The sequence below is a fragment of the Aethalodelphis obliquidens genome, unplaced genomic scaffold (genome assembly GCF_003676395.1).
Source record: "Aethalodelphis obliquidens isolate GAN/ISIS:26980383/991018 unplaced genomic scaffold, ASM367639v1 scaffold131, whole genome shotgun sequence".
Taxonomy (NCBI): domain Eukaryota; kingdom Metazoa; phylum Chordata; class Mammalia; order Artiodactyla; family Delphinidae; genus Aethalodelphis; species Aethalodelphis obliquidens.
This window is the reverse complement of record NW_020838075.1, coordinates 571,749-597,863: the sequence shown is the minus strand read 5'-3', so window position 1 is coordinate 597,863 and position 26,115 is coordinate 571,749. Positions and strand designations below refer to the sequence as shown.

The 26,115-nt window shown below is 47.5% G+C and overlaps 4 protein-coding genes and 2 non-coding genes across 12 annotated transcripts; 2 read left to right on the top strand and 4 right to left on the bottom strand.

The window, feature by feature from the left end:
* The first annotated feature begins 532 nt into the window (after window positions 1-532).
* MCCD1 (mitochondrial coiled-coil domain 1) lies at window positions 533-2,104 on the top strand. The gene is made up of 2 exons (XM_027099514.1): window positions 533-1,051; window positions 1,595-2,104. The coding sequence occupies exons 1-2, from the start codon at window positions 728-730 to the stop codon at window positions 1,781-1,783; spliced, it is 513 nt and encodes a 170-aa protein (XP_026955315.1). The 5' UTR covers window positions 533-727; the 3' UTR covers window positions 1,784-2,104.
* DDX39B (DExD-box helicase 39B) lies at window positions 2,103-12,882 on the bottom strand. 2 transcript variants are annotated; one of them, XM_027099487.1, is made up of 11 exons: window positions 12,383-12,882; window positions 10,791-11,133; window positions 9,914-10,041; window positions 9,543-9,635; window positions 7,520-7,703; window positions 6,307-6,425; window positions 4,101-4,232; window positions 3,214-3,323; window positions 2,971-3,115; window positions 2,679-2,826; window positions 2,103-2,339 (listed from the first exon to the last, which is right to left on the bottom strand). In XM_027099487.1, exons 2-11 carry the CDS (start codon window positions 10,999-11,001, stop codon window positions 2,323-2,325), a joined length of 1,287 nt encoding a protein of 428 aa, XP_026955288.1. In that variant the 5' UTR covers window positions 11,002-11,133; window positions 12,383-12,882; the 3' UTR covers window positions 2,103-2,322. The 2 variants fall into 2 exon arrangements, with proteins under 2 accessions (XP_026955288.1, XP_026955289.1); XM_027099488.1 differs by lacking the exon at window positions 12,383-12,882 and adding an exon at window positions 12,213-12,349 and having other exon boundaries at window positions 2,104-2,339.
* Window positions 7,392-7,468, bottom strand: LOC113616188 (small nucleolar RNA SNORD83). The gene has a single exon (XR_003431247.1). It is a non-coding gene; the product is annotated as a small nucleolar RNA SNORD83 (small nucleolar RNA).
* Window positions 11,565-11,642, bottom strand: LOC113616186 (small nucleolar RNA SNORD83). The gene has a single exon (XR_003431245.1). It is a non-coding gene; the product is annotated as a small nucleolar RNA SNORD83 (small nucleolar RNA).
* Window positions 12,457-16,398, bottom strand: ATP6V1G2 (ATPase H+ transporting V1 subunit G2). 3 transcript variants are annotated; one of them, XM_027099517.1, is made up of 4 exons: window positions 16,025-16,208; window positions 15,650-15,750; window positions 13,484-13,521; window positions 12,457-12,569 (listed from the first exon to the last, which is right to left on the bottom strand). In XM_027099517.1, the coding sequence occupies exons 1-4, from the start codon at window positions 16,104-16,106 to the stop codon at window positions 12,530-12,532; spliced, it is 261 nt and encodes an 86-aa protein (XP_026955318.1). In that variant the 5' UTR covers window positions 16,107-16,208; the 3' UTR covers window positions 12,457-12,529. The 3 variants fall into 3 exon arrangements, with proteins under 3 accessions (XP_026955318.1, XP_026955316.1, XP_026955317.1); XM_027099515.1 differs by lacking the exons at window positions 12,457-12,569; window positions 13,484-13,521 and adding an exon at window positions 13,709-15,136 and having other exon boundaries at window positions 16,025-16,398; XM_027099516.1 differs by lacking the exons at window positions 12,457-12,569; window positions 13,484-13,521 and adding an exon at window positions 13,709-15,136 and having other exon boundaries at window positions 15,650-15,769; window positions 16,025-16,137.
* Window positions 16,032-26,115, top strand: NFKBIL1 (NFKB inhibitor like 1). 4 transcript variants are annotated; one of them, XM_027099501.1, is made up of 5 exons: window positions 17,377-17,474; window positions 17,683-17,761; window positions 17,875-18,151; window positions 24,937-25,158; window positions 25,338-26,115. In XM_027099501.1, exons 3-5 carry the CDS (start codon window positions 17,887-17,889, stop codon window positions 25,922-25,924), a joined length of 1,074 nt encoding a protein of 357 aa, XP_026955302.1. In that variant the 5' UTR covers window positions 17,377-17,474; window positions 17,683-17,761; window positions 17,875-17,886; the 3' UTR covers window positions 25,925-26,115. The 4 variants fall into 4 exon arrangements, with proteins under 4 accessions (XP_026955299.1, XP_026955300.1, XP_026955298.1 ...); XM_027099498.1 differs by lacking the exons at window positions 17,377-17,474; window positions 17,683-17,761 and adding an exon at window positions 16,032-16,146; XM_027099499.1 differs by lacking the exons at window positions 17,377-17,474; window positions 17,683-17,761 and adding an exon at window positions 16,423-16,516.

Here is a 26,115-nt window from a genome sequence, read left to right as displayed (position 1 = left end):
TCCTCCAAAATTTTAGAGGGATTCTCTTTTTCTACTGAAAAATGGGAACCTGCCAGCTAATGGGGAACGTGAGGTCTCTGACCTCATCTAAAGGTGCTTCAGCCCTTCAAGTTCAAAAACGATTGACCTGCAGGAAGGTCTTCCTCTCTGGTTCCTGGACCCCCACACCATGGAAGAGGCCATCTTCCCTCCGAATTCAGTGTGATGTCCTCCATGGTTTGATGGGAGGGCTCACCAGTTCAACAAAGCTTGAAACCGGTACCAGTGTATAGCGCCCAGACTTACCAGAGAAGGCAAACACTGAAGATGTGCAATGTACAGCAGGGACAAGGAAAAAGGTCCCTCTGGGCCAGCAAGAAGAGGAAAGAGAAACAGAGGGAGAAGCAATACTTGAGCAATACTTGAGGTCAATGGGTATGAGCTTTCAAGTCAGGTAGACCTGGGGGTGAATCTTCCTGGCTTTTCCACCAACCAGCTGTGGAGCCTTGAGCACATCCGGCCCAGAGCAGGCCCCAGCCCATACTTACTGAATTGAGTGCTGAACGAAATTCTCTGACCATTTCCTCATCTGCCAACCAGTAATGCAATTCCTACCTTGCAGATTTGAGAGGAGTGAGAAAACACACAGTGCTAAGAAAAACAGACACAAGACATGCAGTAGGCTGGGGACCAGGGTTCTAAAGCAAGTTCTGCCTAACCCGGCAGGAGCATTCTCACACCAGGGAACATGAGTTCCTGGGCTCTGTCTGGGGCCAGGTTAGGAGGCGGGCAGGTGCAGCAGAGCAGGGCAGGGGCAGGGCCAGGCAATGAAGCGAGGCCACAGCGCGGAGGGAGCCAGTTCCTGGTGGCTGTTGGGTGGCTCAGACAGCTCCTTGCCTCCCCAGCCATGGTTCTCCCTTTGCCCTGGCTCTCCCGAAGTTGCTGCCGTCGCCTCCTCCTGCCACCCTGGCCCCCAGCACTCCAGGGCTCCTGGAGGTGCTGCTCCCAGGGTCCCAAGGCAAGCACAGAAAAGACTAGCTCCACAGGCGCTGGGCAGATGTCACCTTCCAGGGTAAGTGGCACCAAGAGTGAGGGTGGAGGGCAAATGTGTACTGGGGGCAGGGAATCCCCTCCCACCTCACCCTGTACCACAGGCCAGCTGAGTGCAGACACTACCCCCACCCCTAGAGCATGCTGCCTAGTTCCTCAATTCCCCGGCACCCTCCCTGCCCCCACCCCCTCCAGACCTCAGGGCACCCTCTACCTACACCCCTCCCTCCCTGCACAGTCCACGAAGTCCTTGAACAGGAATTTCCCCTCATCCAACAGTTAATTATTTCTCAGGGCGGGTTGGGACAGCCAGTTCTCCCCTTCCCATACGTCACACAGAAGTCCAGTTATAGCCCCTGGGCTGTGATCTCTAACTTTCCCCCTCCCCCCAGGCCTATGCCTAAGACAGGAAGCAATACAGATGTACTGCTGTTAAGATCACGTGTACTGCAGGCATCGCAATACACATGACCTTAAACTAATGGTGCTGAAAAACAGGAAGGAGGCAGTGAACCTCAGCCCCCTGCCCTGGCTGATGCTCTTTCCTAACACCCCCCTCTCCCAGGACCCCTGGCCCCGCCCCACAGCTGAGCTGGCCCAAGCTGAGGAGCTGCTGGAGCAGCAGTTGGAGCTGTACCAGGCCCTGCTCGAAGGGCAAGAGGGGGCCTGGGAAGCCCAGGCCCTGGTGCTCAAGATCCAGAAGCTGAAGGAACAGATGAGGAGACACAGAGAGAGCCTGGGAGAAGACACCTAAGCTTCCCACCAGTTGCCACTTCACCCTCCTACACTGGAAATACTGCACACTACCCTCCCTCCCCAGCCCTTTGATCAGAAACATCTCAGCCTCTCCCAGGCCAGTAAGGAAACGGAAGAAACCACCACAAAGGGCCAGAAATTGCAAAGTAGTGAGAAGCCACTACCTCTGCAGTCTTTTCAGTAACATCCCCCAGTCTGACACCTCCTACTGACCTCCGCCCCACAGCAGTGTACACAGTCCCCACGGGAATTTACTCCGGATTATGCCCTAAAATAGCCTCACCCCAAAACCAATAAAGGGACGGAGCGCTTACAGACACCACAGACTCATGTGTTTTTTAGTTTTGTTAAAAAAAAATTCTGACAAATCAGGGAAATGGGGGTTTAGGAGTGGTGGCGATGCAAAAGAAGGAAGCCATGGGGTGGGGTACGGGGTCGTCAAGGGTAGGCGGCAGCAGTGTCTCCTTCACCCCCACGCCTGGCATCATCTCCTGAAGAGGAGCAGACTGTCACACTCCAGAATGGGTGGGGAGTTCTCTACCGCGTCTGTTCAACTGAAGAAAAACATGGCAGTTAGAATAAGGTATGGAAAAGAAAAAGCTAGGTTGGTAGAAAAGGCCCCCCACCCCCGAAACACATGCAGATGTTTGTGCAGTGTGTAGGTCAGAGGATACATTTGGGGGTAAAGAAAGAAATACTTCGATGAGAAGAGACCCCATAAAGAGGTCAACTAAACATCCCAACAGGGCATCAAGACGGGGGTGCAGGGGAAAAAACAGATGACAAATTTGTCAAGTGCCCACTATGCACCAGGGGCTTTAAGAAAAAACCCTCTAAGGAACAAGGAGAACCTAAAGGACTGGAGAAGCCAGTTTCATGAGATCATTACTCACTGTAGGAGGAGATGTCTATCTCATCAGGCAGCTCACTAATATTGACTTCAAAGCGATCCTGCACATCATTGAGAATCTTGGCATCATTCTCATCTGACACAAACGTGATGGCCAAGCCCTTGGTGCCAAACCGGCCTGCTCTGGCCACCTGGAAGGAGACAGATGATAGAATTGGTAGACCCCAAAGAAGGAAGACACCCAAGAGGAGGGGTGAAGATGTATGGTATGAAAAGATAAAGAAACTAAGGGGGTGGGAGAGGACACTAGGATACCTTCCGGGTGTGGGGCTTACCCGATGCAGGTATGTGTCAGAATCCTCAGGCATGTCGTAGTTAAAGGCGATGTTCACCCGCTCGATGTCCATGCCTCGGCCAAACAGGTTGGTAGCCACAAGAATTCGTCGTTGAAAATCTTTAAACTGCTGATACCGAGAAAGCCTTTGTGAGAAAGGAAAGCAGAAAAATGTTGAGATTCCTTGCTCTCAAGGGTCTCTTCCTCGCAAGGACACAAAGCACCTTCCCCATCTCTGACTCACCTCTCCTCCTGAGGCATCCCACGGTGGATGGCAATAGCTGGGAAGTTCTGCTCCACCAGGAGCTGGGCCAGGGCAATGCAACGCTGCACAGACTTCACAAATATCACCACCTGTGTGTGTGTGTGTGTACATATAAGATTGGAGGGGATGTGCGTCCATGTGGGTGTGTGTGAGAGAGATTACGTGCAAGAGTTTTCAGTAATTACACTCTTCTAAAAGAACTCCTCTTAGTCCCCATCACGTATTTCCTCTTCTGCTCTAAATATTACTTAGCCTTTCCCTCTTGGCTCTGATTTTTCCTGAGCAGACAGACATGCTGCAGAGAAGGTATGGAAAACAGTAACTAAAATTACCAGACATATTAGGAGACAAGGATGAAGCCACCTCACGAGTGGTAAAAATCTGAACTAAAGTCTGGAAAGACCACGACCGATATTCCGACTCACCAAAACGTCAAATCTAAGAACTTACCCTAATTCTAGAAAGTAGTTTTTAGTGCAAGCAAATCACACCACAGGTAAAGTGATGGAACACTTCTCCCTCAGTTAAGTAGTACAAGAAACAAAACTTAAGAATCGAACAGGCCTAATGTATTTCTGGACTTTCACCACCTTATTAAAACTCTTCAAGGATTTTATAATTTGAGCTTTATTTTGTTGAATATCTATGCCAGCCATGGAACAGAAAACCAGTTCCCACCTTGCTCACGCTCAGTGCCACCAAAAGACATTTTTCTCTCATTTAATAGAATTTTCATTTAAGAGAATTTCTCCACCATTCTCTTTCACATGACACACATGGTTTCCTCAATAAAAGGATATATTATAGAGGTTCCTGCAACAGTTGGAGACGTGCTCATTCTCTCTACTGGACCTTGAACAACTGACCTGGTTGAATTCAAGGACATCCAGAAGGTCAAAGAGCTTCCGGTTCTTCTCGTTGTCCTTCAGTTTCACGTAGTACTGCTGCAACCCATGCAGCGTCAGCTTCGTCTCATCATCCACGAAGATCTCCATTGGCTGGGGGGGAGGGGGGAGGGAAGGGGTGGGGAACGGGAGGAGGGCAGAGTGGGGGGGTTAAACCTGGGGGGGTGGAGGAAGTTGATCTCCAATACACCCCATGGCGGGATGGGGAGAAGAGAGGAGATTGGAAACCCAACCCCACCCCCAAAAATACCCACATATTAATGTGGTCTTTTCCACAGTTGATCTAATGTCCTTCCTATCAGTTGAGTTTTAAGATTTTCCAACTGAAAATTTTCACGGGAAAGAAACTTTGCAGGGAGGAAAAGACACAGTACAACCACCCAATGGCAAGATGCCATTACCTCAAATGGAGGTGGTGGAGGAAAGAAAACAATGGGAGGTGATTCTCCAAGAGAGAACATGATCCAAACACCTGGGAAATGATGGGAAACAGTGACTCGAGGTCAGAATAACTCCATCAGAGCTGGTTTAATATCGGGGAGAGGAGAAGGACTACTCCATTTTATGCTCTCAACTACGAGAATCATATCCCCATTATGAAGGTGGATGTCTTCCATATCCCCATTAGGACGGTGGAAGATCAGAATGCTTCAGTGGACATAAGTCAAAATGCCATGAAAAGGGAAGCAAAAATTACTCAAAATGAGCAACAACTTGCCCTCGGACCACAAGGAAACAGTTTTAAATAAGTCTGGTCTCAACTAAAAATCAAACCACCTAAACTGTTACGTGGAAAGTATCAATAAGTAGTGCTAAGAAGCAGATTCAGAGCAGCAGTTATTCACTCATCTTTAAAAACAAAACAAATCATATACACACACAACCCTTGAAGGGAAGGAAGGCAGCATTAAAAAAAAAAAAAGGCAGAAATTGACACAAGACTCAACTCCAAAGCCCAACTTTCCTAGCACTCTTCACTAACTTGAAGACATAGTTAACATAAAACCCCAGGGTCCAAGATTTCGGGAAAGGATGTGTGTGTCATGGGAGAAAACCAGAAGCCCAATCTCAGAAGTCAGACTAGCAAAGGTAGGCTTTCCAAAGAGAAGTTCCATGGCTTCTTTCAGATCTAATCTGAGCCCCAAGTACAGCTGAAGAGTTTTGGTCCCATGGGAAGGAGCAGAGCAGGGAGGGGAAGAACACACTCCACTGCTTATACAATAGCCCCGCCTAGCCCCAGACCCTAGCACCCACCTGGTTACATCCAAGTGGAGCTCCTCACTTTACCTTTCCCATATCCCTCTAAGTATTAAAAAAAAAAAAGTGTTTAAAAAATGAAAAAAAATCTACCACCCCATTCAGAACACCCCTCCCCACCAACACAAATGGAGGGAAACAGGGAACACGGCACGCCTTGGGTTCAGGAAAAAAACCGGGAACGGAAAAAGAGGCTGGTTTGGTCCTCGGCTTCCTGGTCAGGTTCCCCGCGGCCTCCGCTGCCGCCATCCACCGCCGGGTGCCGTCCGCATTCCCCCGCCGCGCCACGGTGCTTCTCTGCTGCCGGCTCACATCAACCGAGGTTCCGGATGGGTGCGAGGAGGTACGGGTGGGAAGGAGTATGGACTCGGGGATTGAGGTGCCAAAGGCCCCCACCCCTGGAGGTGGGGAGGAAGCGGATTCATCTGTGCTGTTTGCTCTTCTTTTGGACATGCCCTGCCATCTGTCTGTCCCTCTCTTGCTCTCCTGCCACCGGGACATTATGAGTTTGGGGAGCAGAAGGCTCCGGTTGTATGCTCGATGCCACCTTGAGGGTGCGTGGCTGTAGGGAGTATGTAGGAGACGATGGGTGGGTGGTAGGGCAGAAAATCCTGCCCTCCCCCAAAAGGGAGAAGAGGTTCAAAAATGCTGTGATTAAAAAAAAAAAGTCGAACACTTCCCGCTCTCACGTTAACCCGACCAAGTCTTCCGGAGTTTCCCTGGCGCCCGCGCAGACCCTAACACTAACTGTCTCTGCCTCTGTGTGTCTCTTCAAGGAGTCATCACTCCCAAATGGGCATGTGCCCCCTTCTTGGCGCTTGAAGGACAAGGGAGTCTGGAGGAAGAGGGCGCGGAGGGGGAGGAGGCAGCGGGCGGGGAGTGGAGGGAGAGAAGGTAGAAGGGTATTTACGTCTTGCATGAACTTGCGGCAGACTGGGCGAATCTCTTTGCTCAAGGTAGCACTGAACATCATGACCTGCTTCTCATGGGGGGTCATGCGAAAAATTTCCTGGACATCCCGACGCATGTCTACAAGAAAAAGGAACTGTAGTAGAAGAGAAGCATATATCGTAAACAAAGGCCAGAAACAGGCGTACCAATGAGGTAAAGACTGTTGGTAAGCGAGAGTCTCGGTTCAGGGGAAGATTTGCCTCAGGCCTCTCTCTACTCTATTTTCTCCAACCACCACATAATCATATCCATAGTAATGACACAGTGGAAAGAACAATGGATTTGGGACCAGGTTCCAGCTGTGTATTTTAACCACACAAGAAATTAGATGAAACCCCAAAGCCCACAACTAAAACATGGGGATAAAGCCCACTGCAGAGGCTCACAAAGATTAAGTCCTCTGAAAAATGCTTTACAAGGAAGGCCCTTCTCCCTAATCCTCTCTCCCCAAGCTCCAACTGTCTACAAATATCGCGCACCTATTACATTCCAGCTGTCAGAGTCCATTCCATGCTTCCTCTGGATCACACTGTCCTATCCAGTCAGGCAAATATGACATCTCTACTTGGAGCCCACCTTATAGCTCGCCATCTAGAATAGCCAAAGATCATTTGGAATGACTTATCCCTGGGGCTATGTCGATCCCTACTCTCTCATTCACCAAATTTGAGTTCTTACAAAACATTTTCCTTACTTAACCCCACTTAGCACACCAGAATACCACACCACACAAACTCCCACAAACACCCTCCACATTAATTCCAGAACTTAAGTCTAGAGATCTATTCAGCTATAAATTCTGACAATATATGCTGAGCTGAGGATGCCAAAAGAGTAGACTGTCTCCTCGTCCAGCTCAAGTTTCTCCCCTATGACACCCACTATAGGGTTTTACAAAGGAGAATGGTGGTGTGACTAATATCCAACATCAGCAAAGTCCCTTCTCTCAAAGATAAACATCACCAAAAGAAAGAACGTAACACCCTCCTCCTTGATCACTAAGGATGCTTAAAAAGCCTAACGAAGACTGACCAGGGAAGCCAGAGCCATCAGTCATGGGTGATAGATTAAGAGTCGTCCTGGCACTAAAGTGCTCCAGTATCAAATAAACATCATTTGGCTCCAAAAGGCAACTCCCAGATCACTAGCCCAGTCCCAGCACTGCTACTCACCGAGCTGTTCAAGCATCTTATCGCATTCATCCAAGATAAAGTGTTTAATGTGTTTGAGATTGAGGCTCTTATTTCGAGCCAGGGCTAGGATGCGGCCAGGGGTCCCCACGACGATATGCGGGCAGTTCTTCTTCAGCACCTCTTCATCTTTCTTGATAGACAGACCACCAAAAAACACTGCGACCTGCCAATCCAGGAGAAAAGAGTATCTCACGAGGAAGGAAAGAATTCAACCTCCCCAAGGTTCCCATCCTTTCAGTTTACTCTAAACCAAGTCTTAAAACACTTCAGAGCTAAAAGGAACATAGGAGATCACCTAATCTAAAATTATTATATACCCCAAACATTAAAGCTAAGAAACAAAAGTGACCTGCCCTAAATTACATGGCTGATCGAGGCACTGAGGACCAGCATTTAGTTCTTCTGACTTAATCTAACCATCTTCCTTCCCCAAGGCCAGGCTTCACTGTAAAAATGAGGACAGCAAGAAATCACCAGTGTCAAGTACCAAAAAAAGCTCATGGACATCAAGTTTTCCTAAATGACCCCAGATTTTTAAACTCCTTTGCATAAACCCTATGAAATTACTGACTCAGGCTAAATATACTACTCCATGTTAAAACCATTAGGGGAATGGTTGTTGAGGATCTGGGCCTTAATACCCTCTCAAATAGCACCAAAACTGCTTTTTAGTTTCAGGGGGGAAAGATCAGACTGACAGGACCCTAATTCTAGGGTAAATCTAAAACCATTAACTGTGGGACAGGCAGGTTTGCAACAAAACAGGAGATACATAGCATCATCTATGAAGAATTCTTGCCAAAAATGTTCAACTTGAACCAGTTAAGCTTTCAAATATAAATTTCAGTTTAGGGACTTCCCTGGCAGTCCAGTGGTCAAGAAGCCACGCTTCCTATGCAGGGGGCGCAGGTTCGATCCCTATCAGGGAACTCAGCTCCCACATGCCGGAGTGGCACGGCAAAGGGAGGAAGGAAGGGGGAGAGGGAGAGAGAGAAAGAGAGAAAGCAAGCAAGAAAGCTCAGTTTATAGGAAACACTGGGAGGGAAAAACAAGTTAAAACAACACAAGGGAGTAACCAGACAAACTGAGAGATAAAACATTCTGTAGAACTAGCCCAACGTCTTGAACAAATCACTGAAGCATAATTTTGAGCAAAAGAAAGAAAAGTAAGACTATATCAGGACAATTTATATTTGATCTTGACACCAAGACCATCCTCTTTTGAGTCCACAAGGTGATGAGTCAGACCTATAGAGGAAGAAGTGCAATCCTAGCTCTCTACTGAGCTCAATGACAAATGTTTCTACAGTCATTAACAATGGAAACGGTTTCCTGGTTTTCAACTTATAGAATCAACCTACCAACAAGACTGCTTGCTAAAAGGACAGAAAGTACACCGCAATGAAACTGACAATATAAGAATACAAACATACATAACACACACACCAGCTTTCAGACTATGTTTAGATAATTTAAATTAATACAGTTTTCAAATTCTAGGAGAAAAAGTGTAAACAAGCTAAATAATCTTTCACGAAAAAGTCAAAAAGGCCTTTAAGTTGACAAACTGAGAAAATAGCACCGAATACTTGGTTTCACAGAACATCAGAACTTAAAAAAAAAGTTAACTAGTGGTATTCTGTGAAGTACGATTAGCAGGCTCCCAAATGACACTGAAACCACAGGTCTGGGAACCACACCCTGAATATCAATGCACAAGCATATTTATAAAACATGTTAAAAACCAAGGCAAACTATAAAGCTTCTCCAAAATCAAAATACAGCAGACATCTCTGAAAGTATAATGCATACCAAAATGAGCCCTAGAATATAAACCTCTTATACACCTAAGTTGCAGAAACTTACTACGTACTACATGCAACTGAGATTTGTGTATAGGTATTTAACACCTGTGGGATGTGAAGACTGCTGATCTAACAAGTCTCCAATGCCTCCAACTCCCCACACCCTCACTCCCCCAGATCTCCTTACCCTAGCTTACCTTGACGTTGGGCATGTATTTAGAGAAGCGTTCATATTCCTTGCTGATCTGAAAAGCCAACTCCCGAGTGTGACACATCACCAGTACAGACACCTGGGGGGAAGTAGACGGAGACACACATACAGTATATCCCTTCACCAGGCATGTCACAAAAGCACACCCAGCAGATCACAGGTGACTACAATTCTGGATCTAAATCATTAACCCCGTGATTACTACAGAATATTCTCATGCCTATCTGTCAAGGATGATAAAGGTCATCTTAACAACAAGCACTCCTGGCTCTGAATGCATCATGTAGCAGAGACGAAAATACCCTTCCTGAACATTACCAGCCAAAATGCCTTCCCCAGCACGCTCCCCAAGTGTACCTGCCCAGTAACTGGCTCCAGCTGTTGCAGTGTAGCCAGCACAAACACCGCCGTCTTTCCCATGCCTGACTTGGCCTGGCATAGGACATCCATTCCCAGGATGGCCTGAGGGATGCATTCATGCTGGACTAGAAGTAGGGAAAAAAAAAGATAAATTAGTTTCCAAAGAACTCCACCACCTTTTTCACCAGGCCAAACCCATTTCTCACCACTCAATTCTTAAGTTGTTCTTGTCAATTTCCAGACCCTTTCTACCTCTCTGCCCCCTCAATCAAAGTGATTCCCAAATCAGACCTTCCCAGTTCCTTCTAACATAGCCTTCCAGCTATGGGCCCAAAGTCCTGCTAACAACCCTCTTGCATCTACCAATTGGACGCCTTAGGTGCTTCTGATTCTGTCTGAATGTTCCTTCATCTGTAGCAATCCATGAATTTTGAGTGCCTGCCACAAGCCATTTCTCATACTTAGATTATCATGCTTTGGGGCACTTAACCCTGCAACAACCTTGAACAAAATGAAGAACTTGGTACATGACCCAAAAGCCAGCCATAAAGGTTTCCAGAGACCAGAGTTGGCCTGGCCCAAGGGTCCAACCAGCTCCTCTCTGGAAATTTTAAACTAAAAGTCAGAGAGACAAAATTTAAAACAGGCAAGAAAAAAAGCCCCTCTAAGTTGCTTTTAGATCACTAGCACTTACATGCTATCATGCATGAAAAACCCACTTATGTAAACCTCTTCTATTGCTAAAATGGTTTTTAGTACTTATTTCCTGGTCTATCCTGAATATAAATCTGTATCACCTGAGGGACCATGACCATACTGTTTCCTGTATCCTTAAAGAGCCTAATGAATACTCCATGCCCAACAGAAAATTTACCTTCTGATGGATGCTCAAAGCCACAGTCAACAATGGCCCGGAGCAACTCTGGCTTGAGCAGGAAGTCACGAAAGCCAGAGCTGTGAATGGAGACGTAGGAGCCCTTGACATCCTTCTTGGCAGGGGCCTCAGCCCCATCTCCCCCAGCTGCTGTCTCCACCTCATCATCTTCATAATCCAAGAGCTCATTGTCCACATCGTTCTCTGCCATAACTGGGCCGGCAGGGGGAGAAGGGGAGGGGTCTCTGGATGAGTTCACGCAGAATAAGGGAAGACAGAGGAGGAAAGTGGGGGCTTGAGGAACAGTAGAGGAAAAGAAACACAATAGTTTCTGACAGAAGAGCTGGGGGAAAAAAGAGAAAACTCATCAGTCATGAGCAGAGCCTTCACCATCTTTTCCATCCCCACACTCTTTCCACTTTCCCTAAGCTAGGAAACATTTACCTGGAAAAAAAATAATAATAAAGAAGCACAAGACATAAAAGCGAAAGGCAAACATAATACTGGGAATGGGAAAAGTGGGCCCAGGGGAAGTGGTTAGGACGTTAAGTCCCCAAAAAGATAGGATCGGAGAAGGAGAAACCGGAAAGTTGGAAGGGCAAAACCGACTTATAAACTCCTGGTCTGTGACAATAACAAGGAAAAAAAAATACACGTCTGAAAAACAGAATACTATTAATAACTTAAAATGGAAAATGAAGATGGAAGTGACAAAACGAAAAGTCCTCAACGGAAGACCTTGTGCTTTCCCTATAATCTCAAGGTGTCGACAGCAGCCATCAGTCAAGGGTGATAGATTACGGTCGTCATTACGCAAAGCGCTCACTTTTCAAAATGAAAACATCATGTGGCTGCCAACCACCTCTCGCAGCATTCCAGCCTCCCACTCCTCAATAACCTTCTGGAGCTTAAGAAATCCTTGTGTAATTAATGACGGAGAAAGAGGCCTAGAGAAATGGCTCGGCCGGGAAAAAACACACTCCTCCATCATACGATGAATAAAATAGAACACAATAATTAAGAAAGATGTATCCTCGTTCCGGCTAACAGAAGCTTTACCAAGTGACCTTCCATCACCATTATGTTACTCCTAGATGTAGCTCATTTCCGAAAACACACAACGACACCACTGGTAAACATTTGGAAAACACTCCAGATAATAATGGGCAGTCCGTGGTGAGAAAAGTCCAACTAGGCCCACAAGTCGGGACTCCTTCCATTCCCACCGCGGACCGAGATAAGCGGGAAAGTGAGAAGAGCCCCGCCCTCTGCAAATGCCCAGGACCAGAAGACGCCTAGCGCCGCCTCTCACTGTCGCTGGGTTCTGAGGTAACTGAGGGTCCCACCGAAAGAGCGAGGAGCAAAGGAAGCACAATGGCGCCGGGGCCACCATCTTGGATTGGGCCCCTCTGGCTTCCCTACCTTCCCCCGAAGTTTCTTGATCTCGAGGGATGCAAGTGATGGAAGTAACAACCCAATCAGACGCCAGCGACCAGACCATAGCCTGTACAAGGGTTATCAGGAGGCTGTGCGACACGATGGCCACAGAGAAACGCAGATGGAGGCGGATGGTGCCGAAGGCCAAAGCTTACCTGAGCAAGGCGAAGGCGTATGGCGGCGGTAACAGCGACGAAGGAAGCAATCTGCCTTCACTTCCGGTTCCCGGCTTCCCTCTACCCCGGCCTCCCGCCTTACGACCGCGCAGACGTAAAGAACCGGAAGAAGGACCTTCCATGGTTCTATAGTTCCGCGCGCTCCAGGGTTGCCTTTAGAAAATGCCTGTGTGGAAAACAAAAATTTTTTTAAGCCACTTCTAACTCCTCCGCTACTACCAGTAACAAAAGGCATAAAGGAAACTAGCATCCTCCCCATTGTTATCTTTTTTCTCTTGTCCTGCTCTTTTCCACGCCTCTCTCTTCATTTACGTTCTTGCCGCACAGGCCTTCTCTCTGGGCACCCCTCCGTGGGTGCAGGAGGACCCAAGGTGGCGGGATTTCGAGTTCCCACGGGGTCCTTGGTCCTTGGTCCAAGGTGACCTGGGGACGTTGGCGCTGGAGCTAGGGAACGACCGGCCCCAGGTGTGGGAAGTGAGTCGTGCTCATGAGTCCTAGCCCTACCCTTTCACCAGCCCTGGAGCCGGTGGACGGCATTTGCCTAATGTTGGCCGAGGTAGCTGATGCCTTAAGAGCCCTGAGGTTCGTGGGCGTGGGCTGGAATCAGGAGGGGGTTCTGAATCCACTGAGTGGGGTACAGGGTCTAGATTCTGCCCCAAATGTTAACGATAAACGCTAGGGCTTGAGAGTTAAATAACTTTTTATAAGTGTTGTTAATTCTACCGGAATGTGCTTAGCCCTGCCCCCAACAGACCCTTGGTTCAGCCTGGATTTTTTTTCCTGAATGAAACATTTGATATATCTCGCCCCGCTTTTGTATGCTACAGAAGTCAGATGTGACTTAACAAAACTGACAACAGACGTTTGGCCCTTTACCTGTTATCACAACCATTTAACACCAAGGTGTACCATTATTCCCATGCTATATCAAGCAAACAGATTCAGAGAAATAAAGCAACATGTCCAAACTAATACAGCTAGTAAAGTGACAGAGCCAGGATGTAAACACCTCTCTATTCTCTAGTGTATCCTGACTCCCTGCTTAAAGAGTCTGGTTAATAAATACACACTACAGATTACCTCACTGGTTCAAGTGCTTGGTGAAGTAGGCTCGTTTTCTGTGGCCAAAAGAAACAACAGTGATCCAAGGATGATGTTACAGAAGCGCAGTTTTTCAAACCCACAATATCAATCTTTTTCAACAGTATTTATCAACTGCCTGTCCTGTGCCAAATGCTATCCTGAGATCTGGGGACACAGCAGTGAACAGCCCTGTCCTCACAGAGTTCACATAACAGGGGAGACAACACATAAACATGTCAAGTATCGATAGGTGCTATGAAGGAAAATAAAGCAAGGTAAGGGGCAGAGTGCTTGTTCCTACACCCCAGCTGTTCTCTACAGTTACCATCTATAGTCCTCAGGTTCACAAAGGAGGAGCCACGTGTTTCTCACTTTAGAGAAAAAATAATGTACCATTTGCTTTTGTTTCTCAAAGCTCCAACACCTTTTGGGTGTTTGGGGAATACATAAACAAGGAACAAGAGTGACTTAAAATGAGAAATGATGAAGCAAAAGGAGGCTGATTCCACCCAGCAATTGATTTGCCCATAATTATTTTATTGACACTTTTATTGTTACAAAGGGAAAGTAAGGTGTTGAGGATGTAGAAAGGAAGGCCATGCACATGAGGGGACACAGCATCACTTTAGATCTCAGGAAGCAGTAATAAGCATCTGATGGGTCTTTGAGGAAACAGGAAAAGGGGGAAATCCAATAAAGAGAAAGACCAACTTAAGAGAGACAAAAAGAGAGGCTAAGAAATGCAAACATCTTCCTGGAACCACAGAAGAGAGGCTAAATGAGGCCATCATTTAATCTATCTTTTCAGGGATAATAAGGTCTCTGGGGAAAGAGAGGTGGGAAGAACCAATTTTTTAGAGAATTTCTAGGGTCACAGAATGAATGAGTAGAATTACAAAGCCACAGACAGGAGTGAGAAAACAGCTATGTTTAAGTTTTGGTAGGTGGGCAGAGAGTAGTAATAATATCACAGGTTTGCCATTTATTGAATCACAGCTACTACATGCTGGAAACCATGCTAAGCTCTTTATAGAATGAATCCTAACCAATGCAACACCCCTGCAAGGTAGGCATTATTATTATTATTCCAACTTTGCAAAGGACACTGGGGTTACAGTTTAAGTAGCTTGTTCTTGTTGCCCAGCCAGCAAGTAGCAGGGTCAGAAGAGGGACCCGAGCCTGCCAGGCTCTGAAGTCAGAGTGTTTTCACATCCCTACTTCTCCATGCTACAAATTTCACAGAGGGGCTGGATGAGGGTGACTTGGCAGTTTCCAAGCTCCCAGTGAAAGAACAATAAGAAGATTCAGGTCTGAGCAGGATATTTATAAATTTCACAGGAGAATTATTGGATCCTGCTTTCTAGAATTTCTAGGGAATGCAAGGGAGAGAAAGGATTATGGTGGGAGTTGATTTTGACTTGGCGATTTCTTTGCAGGAGGGAACTGGCAGGAGGAGTCAGGCCCCTAGGGTGGGTCCTAGGCAGCAATCCGGTAGTTGGGGTGGACCTGGGGCCTGACGTCACAGACCATGCCAAGAAGCTGGGCCAGGACACGTTCGCGGCTTCTCTGCTGGGAGCTCTGCATGCCCTGCACCTGGCGCCTTGTAGCCTGCTCCACCTCAGCTGACAGATTCCCTTGGGAGCCCATGGCCTGGGGGGTGGGAGAAAGGGTGGAAAAGAGAAACGAGAAAGCAGAAACAGAGAAAGAAGCATCCACGCATGTGGAGGGAAGGGTCCTGGAGCAAGACCAGAAAGAAAGGCCCTCTCCAAAACCACTCCCATCCGTGGAAATATCTAGACACTGAAGAGACCAACATAATGCCCTCTCCCCTAAGACCTGACATACAGCATCACCCTACAACAGACCGTACCATCCCCACCACCTCACCACCCATGCCCATAAAACTCGGCCCTCCACCCCAAATATCATCATACTCTACAGAGACTGTGGCAATCCCCCCCACTTCCACAAGCCGTACAAGTCCTTCAAAACTCCTAGACGCTCTTACATATCACAAAGCTTGACCAATATCATGGTCTTCATCAGGTCCCCTTCAGCCCTTTACTACCTTATTTTCTTGTGGAATCACCCTGTACACACCTCACCAGATATACCCACCAACTTGCACCCTGGGGTCCCATCCCAGCCTCCCCCACGACTCACTGCCTGCTGCTTGCTCTGGAATTCCTGCTCTCTCTCTCTGCGGTATTGCTCCACTTCCATCTGTGCCTCCTCCTTTGCCTGCTTCAGACGCCGGGCCTTCCCTGGAGGCAGGAGAAAGGACTGAAAGTGGGGGTAGACCCCACACACACAAAACGTGAGAGCAGGGGTCAGTCCCTCCCAAAAAGTTAGTGCCTTCTCTCAGCCAGCCAAGAACTAGATTCTGACACCCACCCATTTCTTCCCTCCTAATAAGCGCCCCCAGCCTCCCTCCCCCCGCCCCACCAGCCTTGGGTTATCCTAAGGACTCAAATGTTTGCTGTCCTTCCACCCCCAATTTTCTCTCCAGATTCCTAAGGGAGAAATGAGGAGACTCACTCTTTCTGGCATCTGCCACCTTCTCAGCCGCCCGCTTCTCGGCTTGCAGGAGCTGCTGGATACCCTGGGACTGACTGGCCATTTCTGTCGTTACGACCGATGCCGTTTCGGAAGCTACCAAGGTACCAGATGGCTCCCCCTTTTCCCCTCCCCCCACACCGCCTCCTCCTCCTCCTCCTCCAGCTGTTTGCTGCAGCCTTCCACTACCCCTGGGTCTTAGTGCTCCCCTTTTCGCTCAGCCTTCTGCACCGGGTGTCTCCCCCAAACTGATCCTCCCATTGATGGCTGGTCCTCCTCTCCCACCTCTCACTCTGGCAGTACCCAGAAGAACCGCCTGGGGGCAGCAAAGACCAGGTCCAAAGCTGCCTGCTAACTTCACGGCAGGTGCAGGGCTTTCCCAGTCGGAAGGTCTAGGAATGGGGGCAGGGGCCGAGAAGAGAGGAGTATTTGAGAGAGAAGGAGGCATAGAGGGATTGAGAATGGGGTGAGGAGGTAAGGAAATTATCATGCGTGGTGTGTTGGGAATAGAGTGTGCTGGGCTTCTCTGAATTCTTCCAACTTCTTTTCCTTTTTCTCCCTCCCATTTCCATCTCCTTTTTCTACACCTTTCCCAATTCCAAATTTCTCCATTCACTTCACGTGCGTTGTCCTGCGGTTGTTTTCCTTGTCTTTTGCTTCCTGTGTTTTTCTCTTTTATGATCTGTCCCTTTCTTGATCTCACTGTGGTTTTGATTTTTCATTTTCATTGTGATTTTTTTTTTTTTTTTTTTTGCGGTACGCGGGCCTCTCACCGCTGTGGCCTCTCCCGCTGCAGAGCAACAGGCTCCGGACGCGCAGCCTCAGCGGCCATGGCTCACGGGCATAGCCGCTCCGCGGCATGTGGGATCCTCCCGGACCGGGGCACGAACCCATGTCCCCTGCATCGGCAGGCGGACTCTCAACCACTGCGCCACCAGGGAAGCCCTTCATTGTGATTTTTATCCTGTCTTTATCTCCCCTGTTTTCTCTCTCTTCTCATTTTTTCGCCTATCACTGAACCATCTCCTCTCTCCTCCCAGTAGGGGGAAGCGGGGTTAAACCTCCAAAGAGCCCTTGCTCTTCCTTTTCCTCGCCTGTCGTCCAGTCTTCCGGTTTCAGACGGACCCTTTATCTTAAGTTCCCTAGTTTCCCCCCGGAGGCTAAGGCCAAGGAAACACCTCCCGTCCCCTCGGGGAGGAACGGCATCCGGTAACGCGCCTCGGTTCATTTCCGTCCTTTACCTGCGTCTCGGCTTGCGCCATTTCCGTCAGTCTAGAGTGTCTCCGCCCTTCCCGCCTCCCTTCCTCGGAGCGTCTTAAACACAGGCTTCGGGCCTACTGCTCCGGGGGTACTTAGGGGGCGGGGGGCAGGTCTGATGAGTAACCCCTCCCCCCAAGTCCCAGAGGGAGAAGCCTCTACATCTGTCTGTCGGGTACATTATATTCAATTTCTAGATCATTATTTGAAATTGTGACTTTTTAAAATTCAGGTTTCTATTGATAAAAATTTCCCCATCACTCTCTATTTGTCTTTATTATATAACAAAGTCCTTTATTAAAAATTTACCTGGACTAATGAGCCTTTAAGTAATCATTTATCCTTTTCTCAAATTTCACATTAAAAAAAAAATGTGACCCCAGCTCCCCTCAAAATTGTTTTCAAACCTATCACCTGGAAAAGGGATGAGGGTTAGGACTGGCCTCATCTCTTGCTGAAAATGTAAGAAGAAATGGGGAACCAAAGGGAGAAACAGAGGGAATATCAGAGATGGAGGGGGAGGGACCATCCAAGGCTGGGGTCTTGACTGCTGCCTGTTTATCCTTCTTCCTCAGCCCAAGAGTTCCATGGCCTCCACTTCCCGACGCCAACGCCGAGAGCGTCGCTTCCGTCGTTATTTGTCTGCAGGACGGCTGGTCCGGGCCCAAGCCCTCCTCCAGCGACACCCAGGCCTTGATGTAGATGCTGGGCAGCCTCCACCACTGCACCGGGCCTGCGCCCGCCACGATGCCCCTGCCCTGTGCCTGCTTCTTCGGCTTGGGGCTGACCCTGCCCACCAGGACCGCCACGGGGACACAGCGCTGCACGCTGCTGCCCGGCAGGGCCCTGATGGTGAGTCTGCTTCATGGGGAACAAGGTCATGAGCAACTGGTGGGGTGTGAGATGAAGGCCAATGGTTGAAAAATAAGCTAGTTATTTGGTCATGGGACTTAGGGAAATAGTTGACCAAGTTGGCTTGTGGCTGTCATTTGTGCCTTTACATTACTGAGCTACCATTGTCTGAAGAGCCCAGCATTCCCCAAACAGCAACTAGTATTTAAATTACACATCTCTCTAGATTAGTAGCTACTTTGTCTCTTGACTGGTTGTTTGCGTGTAGTGTGAAAAGCAGGATAGAGGGTACTCTCTGCAGTTACATTGCCTGGGTTCAAATCCCAGCTCCACACTTAATAGCTGTGTATTCTTGGCAAGTTTCTAAACTGGCCTGATGCTTCATTTGCCCATCTGCAAAATTATATTTCATTTCATTTTATTTTATTTCTTTTTGTGGTACGCGGGCCTCTCACCGTTGTGGCCTCTCCCGTTGCGGAGCACAGGCTCCGGACGCGCAGGCTCAGTGGCCATGGCTCACGGGCCCAGCCGCTCCGCGGCATGTGGGATCTTCCCAGACCAGGGCACGAACCCATGTCCCCTGCATCGGCAGGCAGACTCTCAACCACTGCGCCACCAGGGAAGCCCCCATCTGCAAAATTAAATAACAGCAACCATTGCTGTGCGCCAGACACTTCTCACAAAGCAACTCATTTAATCCTCACAACTACCCTATGAAGGTATAAGTACTAACATCATCCCCCATTTCTCAGATGAGGAAACAGCACAGAGAAGTTTAAGTACTTTGCCAAAGTCACACAGCTATTAAGAGCAAGGGTTGTATCCTAGGCAGCCTAACTAGACTGCCTATGCTCTAACCTGTGTGATCCTTTGTAGAATCATACAGTAATAATGCCTGTGTTCAAAGCACCCATGCTGTGACATATGTTTTGAGAATCAGCTGACACAGTACATAATTAGAGCACTTGGCACATGATAAACACTCTAGATACTGGCCATTGTTCCTGTGGTTATCAACAGACCCATACTCTTTCACCCACAGTTCTGAAACTCAGAAACACTCTGAGAACCAAACATTTTTCATCAGTCTGCCACCAAACTCATTTGGTAACAAAACCTAACATAAACTAAAGCTAGGCTATTTATGATGTTTTTATCCTACTGATGTCAGTATTCATATGTTTCACTGCAGAAACATTCACGTGTTTGGTTACTGGGGCTACCCAGTCTCTCCCGGGCTACATAATATACAGTGTACAGTTGTCCCTTGGTATCCGAGAGGGATTGGTTCAAGGATCCCCCTCCCAAGAGACCAAAATCCACAGATGCTCAAGTCCGTTTTATAAGATGACGTGGTATTTGCGTATAGCCTACAAACCATCTTCCTGTATACTCTAAGTCATCTCTAGATTACTTAAAATACCTAATACAATGTAAATGCTATGTAAATAGTTGCAGGCAAGCAGCAAATTTAAGTTTTGCTTTTTGGAACTTTCTGGAACTTTTTTTTCCTGAATGTTTTAGGTCTATGGTTGGTTGATTCTGCGGATGCGGAACCTGAGGATATGGAGGGCCAACTATATGTATACTTTCAGATCAACTCTATCAAATCCCCAAAATATCTGCATTCTGGAAAGCCTTTGATATTGAGGGTTTCAGATGGGGACTTGTTGATACATTAGTGGCAGCAGAGGCAGCTCTGCAGAGGTACAGCCCTCCTAGGAAAATAACAGGTGAAACCCCTTTCCCCTTTTAGAGATTTTCCTTCTATAGTAAGAACATTAGATGAAAACCTTTAGGTTGGGATGAACAACCTGAACTCAGTTTGATTGCTCTTATCATCCCCCAGCTCCCCACGAATATACAGGAACCTCACCCACATCCCCGAAACCTCCCCCATATAGTCAAAAATCCCCTTTTCTTTAATTCCCCTAACATAAGTGAGATAGGCTGCCCTGTTCAGATTTTTTTTTTTTTAAACTGAGAACAAAGAGAGGAGGTTTACAAAGCGCAGGCACCTAACTCGACAGTGGACATTGTACATGGCAACAGAGCAGAGTGCCCTGAGGCCAACTTCAGACCCCGTCCAAGCTCCAGCTCTGCCACTTACAGGCTGTGTGACAGGGACATGCAGCTTAGCCTCTATGAACCTAATTTGCTTCTCTAAAATGGAGGTTGTGGCGAGTAAGTGAGGCAAGCATTTGGCAGTTTTGGTCCTCACTGGATGATAAGTATTGTTATTTTTATTCTTGTATTATTCAATTAAGGCTTTTTAAGTAACAAATGTCTCTTACAGTATGGTAAGTGCTTCCTTCATTGTACTGAATTCTAAGAAGTATGTGAGAATGACATTATGGTTCCATTTACAGATGAGGAAAGCAGGGCCTAGAAGGTTCAGGACCTTGCTGAAATCTCACCTACACTGAGGTCACTCCCAAGCCCTCTCAGGCCTTCCTTCCTCCTGGTCCCCTGCCAGCCCTACCACCAGGTGGCCTTCTAACTCCTTGGTAGAAAGGCCTGTCTCTAGAGACCACTCTGCCTTAAAATGCAGATATTTCCTTTGAACAGATGAAATGACCCAGAGTCTCCTGGGGGAGGGTAGGTTCCCTTCAGTTTCCATGTTCAAGGGATGTGCCAGTTCACGCTGAATTGGCTGGGCTGGGTTGTCACACTTAGTGAGATGCCAGTGAATGGCCACTACCTTTGAGGCTTTTGGTAACACCTCATGGGGAGGTGGTCTTAGCTGTCAGAGACCCCTGTATAAACACACCTTAGTCCAACAATAGCCATTCTCTATATACAGCAAGAATGAGTGAACATTGAGAAACGGGGTCGTTTTCTCACAGTCTTTGCAAAAAGAATAAGTCCAAAGCCAGCTTGTGTGTTTGTTTTCTTTTTTTTTTTAATGTAACATTCACTGCACCTGTGCCGGCACAGTATTAGACATTTCCTATCCTTTACCCACTTTGATCTGCTCAGTAGAAGTAGGCTGTGGCCCTGCTTTGCAGATGACTGAGCTGTCCGGTTTATGTTCTCTTTGCTTTCCAACCTTACATCCCACAGCGAGCCCACAAACCCGAGACTCCTGCTTCGTGACTCTGTCTTCAGTGACCCCAAGCATGTTTTCAACAAACATGCTTGTTCTTTTATCTGCCTCTTGCCTGTCGCCTTCCTGTCCGCCCTACTAAGTTTTCCACCTTGCTAGATTATTCTCCCTTCACAGCCCAGTGTAAGTCCCCACCTCCTCCTGGAAGCCCTTTCCAACCACCCCGCCCACTGTTACCTTTTCTTCCTGTGTCTCAGTCGTCACTTAATATAAACTTCTGCTCTGGCATTTTAAAAAAGTGTTTTGTACCAATTAGTATGAACATCTCATTAATGTAGAAATCATGTCTCATTATGGGGAGGAGAAGAACAGTGCTTCCATCACTAAGAAGAAGTGCATTTTTACTCCACAAAGCTTTTTTTTTCACATTTATTTTTCCCAATATAAAAGTGCAACATGTTAATTAAAGAACATAAGGGAAAAGTTGATCTATACTGCTAAATTGGTGGTAAAGTTGGTGTTTCAAATCACTGGAGGGGGTGGTGGTGAACTATTTAATAAACGATACTGGACCATTTGTCTTCTCTGGAGAAAAATAGTCTTACCTTACACCTGACTTAAAAGTAAATTACAGCAGATTAAACACCTATATGTGACAGGAAATGCATGGGAGGGTTTTCCCTGGGGGGAATAAAACTTGGAAGACAGTATCAAAGAAAACTTTAGCTTTATCTATGATTTTTTTTTAAAGGATGTTGCAAAATGAAAATATATTAACATACCTTGTGGTAGGAATAGGGTTGCTTATCATACTATACTTTGTACTTTTTTCTTTTTTTTATATTTCTAGAAATATAGTAGGAAAACACACAAGGGCATAATCTTGGAGTGGAGAAAAACCTTCCTAAGAATGAAATAAAGTCAAAAACTGTAAAATGAAAATATTGATACAGATTTAACTACAGTACAATTTTGAAAAGACAGATGGGAAAAAATATCTACAATATATGTGACACAGACACAAAGGGTTGGTATCTATACTATATAAAGAGCTCTCATATCTACACATATAATTTCCAGGGGAAAGTAGACAAAGAATATGAATATGAAATTTTTCATTAATAAAGTCATTTTTTTAATCCATCAGATGGGCAAAATTTAAAGGGTTAGGGATATTCAGCTTTGGTAAAGGACAGCACAGGCACTCATATATTCTTTTTTTTTTTAACTTTGATAATTACCTAGTTCATTTCAAGAGTAATTGAATAATATTCTTTGTCGCATATAGAAAAGGATTCCTGAAAGTGATAAAGCTGTAACCTCATCAGGCGCTCGTATATTCTTGATGACACAAACTTTTTGAAAGCAGTTTGGCAAAATTGCACATGTCGTTTGACTCAGAAATTCCACTTCTGAGAATCTACCCCACAGAAGTACTGTAAGGAGTCCACAAAGACACATCCATAAGACTGATCATTTTTGGAAGCAAAGTCTTTCTGTTGGGGGTGTGAAGATTTGTTTCATGCACACAGTGGAACACTACACAGTCATAAAAAAGAATGAGGTAGACTGTGTATACTCCTGTGGAAAATATATAAATGAGGTGTTAAAATGAAAAAAGCAAGTTGCCAAACAATATATAGTAGGATGGTCGCATAACTGAAAAGAAATTGTGCGTTATGTGTTTATATAAACAAAGAGAAGACTAGAAGGGGCCACAGCAAACCGTTAGCAGTGATTAACTTTATTCTTTAGTCTTTAAAAAGAAAAGAAAATTTCACATTAATTATGTCCCTTTCACATTAAAATATCAGCTAAGGCTGAAGGAAAGCCACCCATAGTCTACCACCCAGAGACTAGAATGTTTACGTATTTCCATCCAGTCTACCTTTTTCAAGCATGGGGTTTGGTCTCTTTTTCACAGAGCTGTGATTGGATCCTATGTACAGTTTTGCAGCCAGCTTTTTCCACACACAAACATAATTTTTAGTGGCTATTTAATATTCTGTACCAGATTTTACTCATGATGTTTTATAGTTGGAGGCCTTACCCCTTAAAACCTGTGAATTTAAAAACCTTCCACCCTCACACCTGCTGTGAGCCCTGGTGGGATATAAGCCGTTGAAAGACAAGACCAGGTACTTGCTGGGAGGGACAAGTTGGGAGGGCTTGTGACAGGTCACGTCAGTACTAAAGAGAAGCACCCCCACCCCTCCTTTTGATGTGGTTTGGGTTGGGTGACGCTGAGGTGTGCCAGGAGATGGGTGGGGGCAGTGGACCTTGGCCAGCCAAGGCTGGACCCTTCTATCTTCTGCTTTCCTGGCAGTGACAGGACAACCCTTCCTCTCTCTCATCCTTTTGCCAGGTAGCCAGTATGTTCTAGCACCACTGAATAAAGATCTAAAGACTGCCGGCCCACTTCTTCCTGCCGTAGGGAGAGAAACTAGGTCCACAGGAAGGGAGGGTGCCTCACTCATCTTCCTCTGTCCTGAGAGTGCAGAGGTGGTTGGCGACCATGGCAGGTGGCAGGCTGGCCAGGCGTAGGGTGCCGGGTGGGCAGTGAGGAGAGCAGCATGGCACTCAGCTGATGCGTTGAGGTCAGGGCTCAGGAAGAGGGGAGCTCAGGAATGTCAGTCCCTCTCCTATTTTCCCCCAGCCTCCTGTCAGCCAGGCCCTGAGTGGAACCCTCTATCTCAGCCCCGTTCCCCTGCCCTAGGTCAGCAGTCATTTGGAAAGAGTTTGCTCTGCTGCTGGGAACATTTCTATGGCTCAAATTCATTACTGGGCTGGACTCTCTACCTCTCCGTCCCCCTCCCAGCATCCCCTGGCTAAGGCTGGCTGAGAGAAATGCCCCTGAAAATATTTATCTTATGCAGCTTATTGAAAAGTGATATAAAGAAAAGTATTAAGTATTTGTATATTTAGAATGGTACAAATCAGGGTGTGCAGGTATTTTCCCAGTCTGAGAACATAGTTTTGGGTGAGAAACACAATGAGAGGCATAAAGTGACAATATTTTCAAGCCAAAAATGGAATATATAGTCAAAGTGTTTTGACATTACCCTAGGTGGCTGGAGGCAGACCAGAAAATGTCATTGACATAGTAGAGCTCCCAGGACACTAAATTAGTTTGTGAAGACGCAGGTCGGTATATTTTAAACTACCACACTTACCACGCATGTGGTTAAGTATCAGTAAATATTTGTCAGTGATGGTGATTTCCTAGCACCCAGAAAGCATCTATGTGGGCAACCCTTCCATTGCTCTAAGACCAAGAGAGTGGGCTTCCCTGGTGGCGCAGTGGTTGAGAATCTGCCTGCCAATGCAGGGGACACGGGTTCGAGCCCTGGTCTGGGAAGATCCCACATGCCGTGGAGCAACTGGGCCTGTGAGCCACAGCTACTGAGCCTGCGCGTCTGGAGCCTGTGCTCTGCAACAAGAGAGGCCGCGATAGTGAGAGGCCTGTGCACCGCAATGAAGAGTGGCCCCCGCTTGCCACAACTAGAGAAAGCCCTCGCACAGAAATGAAGACCCAACCCAGCCAAAATTAAATAAATAAATAAATAAATAAATAAATAAATAAATAAATAAATAAGCCAAGCATTTGAAGCCCTTTAAAAAAAAATAAAAATAAAAAAATAAGACCAAGAGAGTAAGTAACCTGTAGGATTCAAGATGGCGGCCCTACCAAGGAGTGAGAGTTCCAGCTAACTTTTGCTCACTGCTCTCCCACAAACAGCCTACACGGATTTCTTCCTGCCACTGCTGAGTCGCTGTCCCTCTGCCATGGGAATAAAGAATAAGGATGGGGAGACCCCAGGGCAAATTCTGGGCTGGGGACCCCCCTGGGATTCTGCCGAGGAGGAGGAAGAAGATGAGGCCTCTAAGGAGCGGGAATGGAGCCAGAAGCTGCAGGGAGAGCTGGAGGACGAGTGGCAGGAGGTCATCGGGAGGTTTGAAGGTAAGAATCCATTTCCATCCACAGCCGCCCTTCTTCCTCACTGGCTGCTTTTCCTACACCCACTCCACGAATGCTCCCACTGGCTTCCTATGGTCCCTTCTTCTGTGCTGCCCCACCTCTCTTGCCTGTCACCTTCTCATGGCCTCCCTGCGACCACCACCTCCCACCCTCCCAAACAGATGATGCTTCCCATGAGACCCAGGAACCCGAGTCCTTCTCAGCCTGGTCAGATCGCATGGCCCGGGAACATGCCCAGAAGCGCCAGCAGCAGCGCGAGGCAGAGGGAGCCTGCCGACCCCCACGGGCTGAGGGCTCGGGTCAGAGCTGGCGGCAGCAGCAGGAGGAGCAGCGGCTCTTCCAAGAGCGAGCCCGGGCCAAGGAGGAAGAACTGCGTGAGAGCCGAGCCAGGAGGGCACCGGAGGCTCCCGGGGATCGAGTGCTGGAGCCAGCCAGGGCCGGGCCCAGGGCAGAGCACCCCAGAGGAGCGGGGAGGGGCAGACTCTGGCGCTTCGGTGATGTGCCCTGGCCCTGCCCTGGCGGAGGAGACCCAGAAGCCATGGCTGCAGCCCTGGTGGCCAGGGGCCCTCCCTTGGAGGAGCAGGGGGCCCTGAGGAGGTACTTGAGGGTCCAGCAGGTCCGCTGGCACCCTGACCGCTTCCTGCAACGATTCCGAAGCCAGATTGAGACCTGGGAGCTGGGCCGAGTGATGGGAGCTGTGACAGCCCTTTCTCAGGCCCTGAATCGCCATGCGGAGGCCCTCAAGTGACCCCAGGGAAAGAGCAAGAAACTGCAGGAAGTGCAGGGAAGTAAGAAGGGTAAGGTCAGGAGACCGGTGCTGAACGGCAGAGGATGTGGGGCGGGAGCAGAACTTGTAATGAGCAGGGGTGGGGGGATGCGGGCCACCACCACTGCTCCTTGACTCTGCCATTTCCTAATAAGACCTGGTTCCACATCTCA

What these genes read in the sequence shown, in the direction of transcription:
- MCCD1 (XM_027099514.1), top strand. Translation starts at nt 728, where the DNA reads ATGAGTTCCTGGGCTCTGTCTGGGGCCAGGTTAGGAGGCGGGCAGGTG. An exon ending in GGCAGATGTCACCTTCCAGG is followed by an intron (nt 1,052 to 1,594) that starts GTAAGTGGCACC and finishes CCCCTCTCCCAG; the next exon opens with GACCCCTGGCCCCGCCCCAC.
- DDX39B (XM_027099487.1), bottom strand. Translation starts at nt 11,001, where the DNA reads ATGGCAGAGAACGATGTGGACAATGAGCTCTTGGATTATGAAGATGAT. An exon ending in GCCGCAAGTTCATGCAAGAC is followed by an intron (nt 4,233 to 6,306) that starts GTAAATACCCTT and finishes CCTCCCCCCCAG; the next exon opens with CCAATGGAGATCTTCGTGGA. An exon ending in GGGATGCCTCAGGAGGAGAG is followed by an intron (nt 3,116 to 3,213) that starts GTGAGTCAGAGA and finishes TTTCTCACAAAG; the next exon opens with GCTTTCTCGGTATCAGCAGT.
- ATP6V1G2 (XM_027099515.1), bottom strand. Translation starts at nt 16,106, where the DNA reads ATGGCCAGTCAGTCCCAGGGTATCCAGCAGCTCCTGCAAGCCGAGAAG. An exon ending in GGTGGCAGATGCCAGAAAGA is followed by an intron (nt 15,751 to 16,024) that starts GTGAGTCTCCTC and finishes TCCTGCCTCCAG; the next exon opens with GGAAGGCCCGGCGTCTGAAG. An exon ending in TCCAGAGCAAGCAGCAGGCA is followed by an intron (nt 15,137 to 15,649) that starts GTGAGTCGTGGG and finishes CCCACCCCCCAG; the next exon opens with GCCATGGGCTCCCAAGGGAA.
- NFKBIL1 (XM_027099497.1), top strand. Translation starts at nt 17,418, where the DNA reads ATGAGTAACCCCTCCCCCCAAGTCCCAGAGGGAGAAGCCTCTACATCT. An exon ending in TGCCCGGCAGGGCCCTGATG is followed by an intron (nt 18,152 to 24,936) that starts GTGAGTCTGCTT and finishes TCCCACAAACAG; the next exon opens with CCTACACGGATTTCTTCCTG. An exon ending in GGTCATCGGGAGGTTTGAAG is followed by an intron (nt 25,159 to 25,337) that starts GTAAGAATCCAT and finishes CCTCCCAAACAG; the next exon opens with ATGATGCTTCCCATGAGACC.